This window comes from Dama dama, chromosome 5 (assembly GCF_033118175.1).
Source record: "Dama dama isolate Ldn47 chromosome 5, ASM3311817v1, whole genome shotgun sequence".
Classification (NCBI taxonomy): domain Eukaryota; kingdom Metazoa; phylum Chordata; class Mammalia; order Artiodactyla; family Cervidae; genus Dama; species Dama dama.
The window spans coordinates 19,936,343-19,947,842 of record NC_083685.1 but is presented as its reverse complement, the minus strand read 5'-3'; the positions used below and the strand labels follow the sequence as shown (position 1 = coordinate 19,947,842).

At 39.4% G+C, this 11,500-nt stretch overlaps 1 protein-coding gene across 2 annotated transcripts in view; it reads right to left on the bottom strand.

Annotated features, from left to right (window-relative positions):
* Positions 1-1,532: 1,532 nt before the first annotated feature.
* The window catches only part of KNTC1 (kinetochore associated 1), a 74,453-nt gene continuing 64,485 nt past the window's right edge, over positions 1,533-11,500 (bottom strand). For both annotated transcript variants that reach the window (XM_061141998.1, XM_061141999.1), the window contains exons 55-64: positions 11,063-11,198; positions 10,287-10,382; positions 9,858-9,914; positions 7,693-7,747; positions 7,314-7,377; positions 6,818-6,947; positions 5,643-5,732; positions 5,025-5,170; positions 3,895-3,985; positions 1,533-2,824 (exon numbers count right to left, since the gene is read on the bottom strand). In XM_061141998.1, coding sequence (XP_060997981.1) covers positions 2,807-2,824; positions 3,895-3,985; positions 5,025-5,170; positions 5,643-5,732; positions 6,818-6,947; positions 7,314-7,377; positions 7,693-7,747; positions 9,858-9,914; positions 10,287-10,382; positions 11,063-11,198 — 883 coding nt within the window. In that variant the 3' untranslated portion in view covers positions 1,533-2,806. The remainder of the gene's footprint in view (positions 2,825-3,894; positions 3,986-5,024; positions 5,171-5,642; positions 5,733-6,817; positions 6,948-7,313; positions 7,378-7,692; positions 7,748-9,857; positions 9,915-10,286; positions 10,383-11,062; positions 11,199-11,500) is intronic.

Below are 11,500 nucleotides of genomic sequence, written 5' to 3'. Positions count from 1 at the left end.
AACTAAGCCCCTGCATCACAACTACTGAGCCTGTGTGCCTAGAGCCTGTGCTCCTCAACAAGAGAAGCCACTGCAATGAGAAGCCTAAACTCTGCAATGAAGAACAGACCCTGCTCACCTCAACTAGAGAAAGCCCAACTGCAGCAACGAAGACCCACCACAGCTGAAAAATAAAATAATCTTACCCCCCAAAAGAGCTAACCTGCTACCTATCAGAACTTGTGTGCATGTCTATTCATCTCCCACCAATTTATTTGATATGCTTCCTAATCTAAAATTATTTTATTGTATTGAGGGATAACTGACATGTAATAATAGTTTCAGGTGTACATAATTCAATATTTGTATATATGATGACGTGATCACCACAATGAATCTAGTTAACATACAGAACTTTACTCTGAACAATGAAACCAGTGTTAAGACGGAGAAAGAAATCCTTTTTAGCTCAGCTTGAGTCCAGGAAGTGCAGGCGTCCCCAACCCCCTGGGCCATGGACCAGTACTGGTTGGTGCCCTGTTAAGAACTGGGCCACATAGCAGGAGGTGAGCAGCGGGCAAGCAAGTGGAGCTTCATCTATATTTACCGCCACTCCCGATTGCTTGCATCACTGCTTGAGCTCAAGAAAACAAGCTCAGGACTCCCACTGATTCTGCATTATAGTAAGCTATGTAATTATTTCATTATACATCACAATGTCATAATAATAAACTGCACAATAAATGTAATGTGCTTGAATCATCCCGAAACCACCCCCACCCCCCGACCCCCGTTTGTGGAAAAACTATCTTCCACAAAACCGGTCCCTGGAGCCAAAAAAAGGTTGGGGACTGCTGATGAAGTGGAAACGGTCATTTCCATTTGCTACCTTCTAGTGCCACCACGTGACCCTTTTGTTCCTTGCACATTTATGCCCAAGAGTAACAATCACAGGCTCTACTTGTGAGCTCAGCCTTATAATTACAGTTTTTTTAAGGACTAAACACATAGATGCTAAAGAAATACAAATGTAAATACCGAGACACTATTTTCACTGATTAAATTAGCAAAAAGTTTTAAAAAGAAAAACTGCCCACCTTTTGGGAGGATGAAGTAAGGTGACGTGTGTTTCTGGTAGGAATAGGGTTTCGTGAAGACCGTTGGAAATGCATGCAGTTTGGCAATTTGCATCTAGTCTTTAAAACGTCCTGCGTTCCCTTTGATCTGGTAAATATGTTCCTGGGAATGTATGTTAAGGAAGTAACTCCAAAGATATGAAAAAAGCTTTGTGAAACATACTGGTGTAAAAAGTCCAGAAGACAGTAAGTGGTGGACCATCTAATAAACCTGCAGCCAAGAGGTACACAAATGAGAGGATTAAGGCTTTGGGACATTATATAACAACTCATCTAGGATCACACAGCTAGTAGGTGATGGAGCCAGGGGGGTCAAACCCAGACTTGTTATTTATCCAAAACCCATGTTTTTAATTATATTACGTTGACTTTCCTATACAGAAATATTTTTCTCCACAAGCCAAACAAAGGCAAATGAATTCTAGTATTATCAGCTTCAGTTTATTCACAAGTAGAACCAAAAGAGGTGTGATTAACATTTCTGTGTGCTGGGTACTGCTGCAGGTTTTCAGCTTCACGCAGCCCTTCCTGCCAGCTTCCTTCCTGTCCTGCCAGGGGCTTACAGCCTGCAGCCTTCATCTCTCAGGCTCCTTGCCAGATGGCTTCTGTTTAGCTCTGTCATTTCTTGGCATAGGCACGGGAATTAGAAGGTTGCTGAAAGCAAAACGCTGCTTTTTTTCCCCCTATTGGAGGGGGCTTGGCAGTGCAGCACTAGTGGAGGAGGACCAAGGGCTGCGTGGGCAGCAGCGCCAGGGGGAGGAGGCTCAGTCTCCGGAACAGCGGCACCCCTGGCTCAGAGCCAAAGCAGCAGCTTCTTTTTTTTTTTTCCACTTGATGTGCTGCTGTGGGATCTTAGTTCCTGAACCAGGGATGGAAGCCGAGCCCCCTGCATGGGAAGCGTTGTCTTCACCACTGAACTGCCAGGGAAGTCCCCAAAGGCAGGTTCTGATATTAGGCTAACAGCCCCTCCCCTTCGGCTTCTCCAGTGCCCCTTCTTCATCTCCCTTTTGCCTTTCAGTCCACTTGACACCTCTGTAATCAGTTCCTGACACTCAATCCTTCTCTGCTTCAACTATCTAGAGTGGTTTCTGTACATCTGGCTGGCCACTGATGGATACACGCAGCAGCAAAGATTACAGACATATTTACTCGAATGACGTTAAAAAGACTGATATTCTGGGACTTCTCTGATGGCCCAGTGGTTAAGACTTCACCTTCCAATGCAGGCGACACAGGTTTGATCCCTGGTCGGGGAGCTAAGATCCCACATGCCTTGTGGCCAAGAAACCAAAACATAAAACAGAAACGATATTGTGACAAATTCAATAAAGACTTAAAAAAAAAAAAAAAAAAGAGAGACTAATATTCTTACCTACATAGGTGGAAGAGACAGGATGAAAGCAGTTGCTTTACTTATGGGGAGAGCAAAATACTTTTCTTCATATAGAGTACCAAAAAACTGATAGAGTCTCTACAAGTTATGCACATAACTGGCAAGGAAAAGATTTATTAATTTGGGACATCAGTTGTTTATGAGGCAGTTCTGCTGTTATTAAGCATCTTAGTTATTACTTCTCGGGGAATATTTGACAATAGCTATTGCACACAGATTGCACAATTTAAAAACTGTAATAAATAGTGTCAGTTATTAACAGATTCCAAACTTCTTGTTCTTCTTGAAAAAACTTTGATTAGGATCCATTAAACATCTAAATGGAAAGAAACACAAGCATTTTTATGAGTGTCAGTGTTTTAAATAGAAAATGGTTTGACAAACTACAGAAAAGACTTAACTATACTGCTAAAAATCTATGTATGAGATTATTTTGCATTTTAGACAATTATGATCAGAGAAAAACAGATACATTTTAAGGGCCACAAACTTGTCTCTTGAATCAATACTCTCCCTTTTTGAAAAAAGTAATCTTATGCCATTGATCACAATAGACTGGAAATGAACAAAGGAAGTTACTAATGGATGTTAACAAAATGTAGACTAAATACTTTAATATGCTTGCTCTGGACTAAGGGAAGAAAAAACCACAACAACCTAATTATGTTTACTAAAACTACCAAAACACGATCAAAATGAAAAATTTTACTTTATACTTAAGTTCAGAACAAGAGTAAAAATTATTTATGTGTGGTTTTTATACACAAAAGCATTTAGAAGAATGCACACCAACATGTTAACAGGGATCGTATCTCAAGTGATCTTTTTTTTTGTTATTATTATTTTTCCTCCTCCAGATTTTTGTTTTTCTATACTGGACATATATGTCTTAGCTAATTAAAGAAAAAGAAATAAAAGCAATGGTAACTCCAGCACAACATTAATCAATGCACTTTGCAATTTAGTTTGGTGGTCCAGTGGTTAGAACTCTGCACTTGCACTGCCGTGGGCCCGGGTTCAGGCCCCCGGTGAAGAACTAAGATCCCACAAGCTTCGAGGTACAGCCAAATAAGTAAATACAATAAAACTTGGTTTGTCACCTGCCCCTGTATTAAAAACAAGACTCCACAAGGAGTCGTGATTCTTGAAAGCACCTGAGAGGCTGGGAGGGCCAGATCTGAAAACTGCAGGCCACTCAGGTACAGCAACTGGCTTGAGGCCACACGGCTGCTGAGTCTGGGACTCTCTCATACAAAAAGTGAAATGTAAAAACACATGCAGTTGCATATAAAAACTCATTTATCTCCAGAACAGGCTGGCTCAAACCAAGACCCTAGAAATAGAAATGGTGTCAGGTTAAAACCCAGTAACTTGGGCCAGATTTACCTTCAGAGTTTCACAGGGCGTGGTGCCTGGTGGTATGGGCTTCCCACAATGCTTGTAATATTCAGTTATAAAGACTGAAGCGTCATCTAAACTATGAAATAAGAAGAAGAAGGGCATGAGGGAAATGTGGGGGTGATGTGTAGGTCTGCCATCTCGACTACGGCAATGGCTTCACAGGTGTACATCAAGCTTTACCAAATGACATACCTAAAGTATGTGCAGCTTAGTATATATATCAACGCTACCTCAAAAATATTACTTGTTCATAAACGACAACCTGCAATTATGGCTGGATCACAAGTGGTAAACAAGCAGAAAGAAATCCATGGCATGGGACTTCCCTGGTCATCTAGTGGCTTAGGCTCCATGCTCCCAGTGCAGGGAACCAGGGTTTGATCCCTGGAAAGGGAATTAAGATCCCACAGGATGATCCCGCATGCCACAGCTAAAGATCCTACATGCTGCAACTAAGACCCGGTGCAGCCAAATAAAAAAAGAAATAAAAATTTAAAAAAGAAAAGAAAAAGAAATCCATGGCATGATACTGAGAAAGAGACACTTCCCAGGGATCAGCACAGTTAGACCAAACAAATGTAGGGATGGATCTGGAAATATTTCAGTCCTGATTGAGCTTTCTCCTTCTTCAGTGCCAACTCATTTTGCCCTTCTTTTTAATTTCCAAATCTGCACCCAACACCATCCCAAGGGATATTATTTCTAAACTTGTGGGTACTGGAAAATTAGATACGCTTAGAAAAAATGATGTTATATACAGTTGTCGATGCCTCTAGTCAAACGTCTAAGGAATAAAGTTGTAATGTGGGGTTTTAGAAGGATTGTGAGATGCCTATTTTGGGATTTCAGGCAGCTTGATTAATTGTCTGATTTCAAGTTCATGTTCCAAGAGACTGGGTTACAAAACAGCTGCTTCTGAGTATGTGTTAGCAGTATGGTATGCATAATGTAGTGATGCTACAGTTTAATATTCAGAGCCTTTAATTACAACCAAATAGCTTTACAATTATTTGGTATCTTCCTCCAAAGTAAAGATAAATTTTAGTATATTCTACATTAAGTTGTTTTTGTTTTTTTTACACTAAGTTGTTTTAAAAAAAAATTTATCAACTTACCTCAACTCATCTGCCAAATAGTTTACAAGTTCAGTGATGTTGTTGGTATTCATCATGTGTGATTTCAACACTGGGAAGTATTTTGTCTTTGCCAAAATCCCAAACTCTTTCTTATCTATGATATTTTTCAGCACCAGACTTCTAATCTATAGAATAACAGGTATCATCATATTCAAAATGTGTTAAATGTCACGTTGTCTCCTTCAATACCAAAGCATTTCTGACAATTAGATGTTAAATTATCACTGCATAGTGACTAAGCCTTCCTTGTGAGGGGGTGGGCTGGGGATGGACTGCTTTGGCCCATTTCAGCATACAGTGAATAAATTAAAAGTTGTTGTTGTTAAGCACTTCGGGATTTTTTTTGAGGAAAATCTGTTCATCATAGTGACAAGCATTGAAGGCTACAGATTTTCCACTGTGCACAGAAGTAAACAGGACACCCAGGGTTTTTGACTTTTAAAAATTTACTGAGGCTTTAATGAAAGCGACGTTAATTGTATATATTAACAACAGATGGAGATGGTGAGTTTTCAGCTTAATCTTGGTTTGGGGAAAATTGATTACCTCCTAATAACAAATTTTTTGTAACGAAAGGGAGAGGAAACTGCCACTTACTTGATGTGAAAACGCTGCCAACTGGCCAGTATTCATATGCTCCTCTAATTGCTGTAAAATGATCTGAGGGTCACACGAGCCCAGAAAATTCTGGAGAAAAAAAAAAATCAAAACATAATTAATAGAAAAGTATAATCACTACTAATTTCTGTCAAATCTGGAAGGTTTTCATATTTACATTTGAAATATTTTAAAGTGTATCTAGTACAGAAAAAAGACCACCTCTATCAACAACAAAAACAAAATTACTGAAGTAAGGAAAAAGCATTTTACAAATACCCATTTCAACAACAAAGAGCTGTTTAATAAACATTTTGTCATCCTAAGTGCCAGAAGGAATCTATTTAAATACTAAAACTCTGAAAAGCATTAACAGATGAGTTTAAGACCAGTCAAAAGAGAACAAAGTCAAGGACAGGCACAGATGGCTTTGAAAAAAAAAATGAAACGAATAGAGCAAGTGACAAATAAAAAATACGTGTGTTCATTTATATAGATCTTTATGAACTGGCTTATCTACCCACAGGGAAATCATTGTAAAACAGTTCAAAATGCTTTGTTCTATTTATTCTATAGTATAAAGGGGATGGGAGCTATTTTTAAAAGTTCTGTCCCTCAGAATGCTCATGGTGCCTTTGTTAGACACCCACACACAACCTGACTTTTCTATTTTCCACAACTAATCACCAAGTCAAGCTGCAAGCAAGCCATCTTCCTCTGGTTTGTTTTTGTTGCCACCACCCTCCTTTGGGCACTTACCCCCTCAAGCTTCCCTGGCCTAGTCACAAGGCTGTTGTATGTGCATCAAGTGAGATGAATTTCTATCCAAATGCAAGAGCTTCCTAGAAATTTTACTTCTTGCTCCCTCTCTCTTCTGATCAAGCCCAGGTGGATTACTTCCTTCTAAATACCGCCGGAGCATTTCACTTTGCACTTGCAGGAAAATTCACTGTTCTCCACTGATAGAGAACAAGGTCCAAACTCCTCTTGAGGCTTTCTAAGATGAGTCTTCATCTATCTTTCAGTCATACCTCCCACTAGACCCCAACACAAACTTTCTATCCTACTCATGCTTTACAGGTTTGATGAAAAGAAAGTGCAATCTTTGGTAGGGGACATACAATGTGAGACCTTCCACCTCCTTGGCAGCCCCAGATGAGTAATTTGCCAGATACCTTTATTTCCTGGTGCCTTTTTTCTGAGTGGGGCATGAGCATTAGACACGCTAATGCAAAAGCCGGAAGCTCTAACTGGACATACTGTCTGGCCACTCTGATCATGTCGAGATCATCTGAAACTGGACATCTTCAAGAGAGCATGTTAATTAGTTAATAACCTGTCGGATTCAAGTCTATACATGTCAGGCGACAAATACTTAGAAGACTCAAAATCTATGATGTAACTATATGGTTTACAGTAGTCACAAAAGGAACTCTATATTTACATTAAAACTAGGTACAAATTTTAGAGAATGTGTACTGAATATAAGTTCATTAGCTGCACTGCACAAAGAAAGTAGACACTGTAAAAATAATAGAGATATTTTATTTTCAATCACGTGGTGTGCTTAACTTCTGAGGAAAAAGGCATTACTCATAAGGTATGTTTATTAGAAAGGAATTTTATAAGCAATGAATTTGATTTAGGGGGTAGGAAAAATATTTTACTTACTCTAGAACAGCAATGAGACTCTCACAACAATCTGACAGCTGACTGGGGCTTAAAGGACAAGAGGCTGAAAATAAAAAGCAACAATGTGTTTAGGAACTTCCCTGGTGGTCCACTGGTTAAGACTTTGCCTTCCAATGCAGGCGACACAGGTTTGAACCCTGGTTGGGGAGCTAAGATCCGGCAGGCCTTGTGGCCAAAAAACCAAAACATAAAAAACAGAAGCAATATTGTAACAAATTCAAGAAAGACTTTAAAATGGTCCACACTAAAAAAAAAAAAACACAAAAAACACACAAAGAAACCAAAACAAACCCAATAACCTGTCTATATACAAAACTATAAAATGCTACTGTCAACATTTCAGGGCACAGAAAAATACCTGAAAGCAGCGGTATCTGAACCACACACTGCCAAGCTCTGCTGAAGTAGGGAACCTGTGGAAACACGTGTATTAAAGAACTAATGTCTGGGATTTTATGAACTCTGTTTTGTAGTCACAGAACTATATACATTTAGAGCTTATATTCTTGACGTTAAGACCAAAATCTTAACTTGCTAGCTCCCTGTTCTAGATCATCAAGATTCTAGAATATTCCTCATACTATATATTTTAGGATATTAACACATAATCCTGGCTGATTTATTATTATTGTTTTTTGCTCTGCAAAATACCCTCTTATTTATATTTTAAACAACTGAAATATAGTTGATTTACAATATTAGTTTTAGGTATGCAACATAGTGACTCAGTATTTTTACAGATTATTCTCCAGTAAAGATTATAAGATAATGAACCCTATATGCAAAATAGAAAAAGAGACACAGAAATACAGAACAGACTTTTGAACTCTGTGGGAGAAGGTGAGGGTGGGATGTTTCAAAAGAACAGCATGTATACTATCTATGGTGAAACAGATCACCAGCCCAGGTGGGATGCATGAGACAAGTGCTCGGGCCTGGTGCACTGGGAAGACCCAGAGGAATCGGGTAGAGAGGGAGGTGGGAGGGGGGATCGGGATGGGGAATACGTGTAAATCTATGGCTGATTCATATCAATGTATGACAAAACCCACTGAAATGTTGTGAAGTAATTAGCCTCCAACTAATAAAAAAATTAAAAAAAAAAAAAGATTATAAGATAACGGTTATAATTCCCTATGCTATGTAATATGCCCATGCTGGTTATCTATTTTTTTAAATTTATTCTGGTTGTACTGGGTCTTAGATGCATAATGAAAGATCTTTGATCTTTACTGTGCATGTGAACTCTTAGTTGTGGCATTTAGTTCCCTGACTGGGGATTGAACCGGGGCCCTCTGCATTGGAAGTGCAGTCTTAGCCACTAGATCACAAAGGAAGTCCTGCTTATCTGTTTTATACATAGTAGTTCTATCTCTTAATCCTATATCCTTAATCTGCCACTCCCCATTTCTCTCTGGTAATCACTTCTTTGTATTCTCTGTGAGTCTGTGAATATACTAAAAGCCACTTAATTGTATACTTTAAAAGGGTAAATTTTATGTGTGAATTATATCTCAATAAAAAAGGAGATCTATATGTGCTAATAGGAAACAATCTCCAAGATACCATTGTTACATTGAAAAAAACATTTATATGTAATGTGATTTAATTTATATGTACAAAAATGAAAACACACACACACACACACACAATATACACATGCACGTATACATACACCTGCTTATACGATAATAGGAAAACTCTAGAAGAGAACAAAGGAAACTGTCAACAGTAGTCACTCCTGGGGAGATTATGAAGGGAAGTGGTAAAGGAAAATTTTCATATTTTACTCAGCATATGTTCTAAGTTATTAAACTAAGAATAAAATATATATATTTCTGGCAGGCTACGGTCCATAGGGTCACAAAGAGTCAGACATGATTGGACTGAAGTGACTCAGCACTCACGTATTATATATTATATGCATTACATATATGTATAGTGATTGTGCATGTGAACAAGTGAAATTCAGAAAAGATGAATGACAGGGTTTCTGACTTTAGGAATCTTCAAAGTCCAAGATGGGCAGTCACATGTGTGATTAAAATAATTTATACCAGGACTTCCCTGGTGTCTGGTGGTTAAGAATTCACTTTGCAATGTAAGGGACAGGGGTTCTATCTCTTATCAGGAAACTAAGATCCCACATGCTGAAGGGTAACTAAGCCCAAATGCCACAACTACTGAGCCCAAATGCCGCAATGAAGACCTGATGCAGCCAAATAAATAAGTAAATGAATGTTTTAAAAAAAATTATACCATGACAGGTGTTATAGCTGAGCCCATGTGTTTTAAGAGCATAAATGGAGATGTGATTCATGAGGCCTAGAGGGCTGGGGGAAGTGATGTCGGGGAAGGCAAAGTCCGAACAGAGTATTCCGGGTCTAGGCACCAATTTAATGGAACAGCACCCTGCAGCTTCACTGAGGAACTGACTACTTAATCCAGGGTACCTGTGAGTCACAAGGTCAGTGAGTCTAAAGATTAAAGTCTGTAAAATTTATTTTAGAAAAAACTACATACCTGCCACAGAGGATAGATGCTAGAAATGGCTGTTAAAACCTTCCTTAGATAAGGAATCTGAAAAAATGAAACAGAAAAGTTCTGAAGATTACCCAAATGGAAAATTTCAAAGTCCAATCTAGGAGTCTGAAACTTTCACAAAGAATATCAGGAGACTGTATCTTCTCTGAGAAGGTCACCTATAAATCCACAAACACCAAAAGACGCCAGGGACTCTTCTGTTTGTTTCGAATGAAATTTATGTCAGTTTTGAGACTGCACTTTCTCTAGCCTCACGCCACATTCTCTAAGTTAGGTATGAACCCATGAGAGTGAATATTTTCCACATACATCTGTTCAGTAACAAGTATCAGTGCAAGTATCAGTTTAGGAGATGTTGCGCAAAATCTTTACAATACACCGCAGTCTAGGGCACTGAGTTTTACTTACCATATTGAAGCCAAGAAGCTTTTGCAAGAGTCCATTCCAAAGCTGCAGGTCATAGATTTTGTATTCTAAACAAAGCTCAGTCACCAACTTTACTGCCTGAAGCAGGGGAAAAAAAAAATCATACTGTTTCAAGACACCAATAAATTCAACCATCTTTGGAAAAGGTAGGATAGCTGAAGACAAAATATGCTTACAGCCAACCTGTGTCTACTGCCTAATTTCAATGAAGTCCCTCATCTGTCTAGGGAAAGAAAAAAAAAATTTTTTCTTTCTCGAAGTTATGGACTCACAAACAGCATCTCAGGCTCCTCTTCCTCCTCCCCTCTTTGTTTCTTGTGTCCTAGAACAGTTTGCCTGTTGGCCCCATATCCTTCCTGCCCTGGGTTCCAGCTGCCTCAGAGACTGAACTCCCACTGGTAACTAGAAGGAAGAGGAACAAAACTTCCTGCACAAGGACAGTCTGTCTAGATGAGGACAGACAGGCTTGGGGAGGGATTAAAAAAGTGTCCCCACCGCCCCCCCCCCACCTCGCCCTGATAGGAAGGGATGGCTTCAGGCCTTAGGCTTTTGGGAGAGAGGTAAGGCAGCTTCCAACCTGCTGTGTCAACTGCCAGGAGAGGAAAACAGGAAAGCTCTCAGAGCAGCAGACCTGTTCAGGAATCAAGGGTTTCTTTGGATCTGTCTTTCAGGGATCCGAGTGGTGGCAGGCAGCCAAGTGAGTGCAACAGCATCTGAGAGGACAGAGGCCGCCGCCACAGCTAACTCAGTGTACATACCATGGATTCGTGGCTGTGGTTTTTCCAAAGACCCTTAATCATTCCTTCTTTAGGGCTGTTGCAAAATAATTCATACGTGATGGGGATATTCAGCGCCTCAAATGATGCCAGGAAAGTTATACATTTCAAGTAAGATCTGGAAAACAGAGGCAGGAAATGGGAATCTCCTCACTAGCCACATTTATGTTTAAAATAAAAGCCAACACTTAGAAATATTGGACTGGTCTATTACATGTCTGTTTTAGGCTTCTAAGATAGAGTCAAGAAATACTAGAAAGAAATCAACTGGAGGAAGATGAAAAAAACACTCAGTTTCTAAATGTCTCAAAGATTCGAGAGAAATAAGATGTTCTTCAGGGCCTGTCTCCTCTCTGCCAGAACAAGGACACTCAAGGCAAGAGCACCTTGTTGACATAGCCCTTCTAACGTAATCTTCCG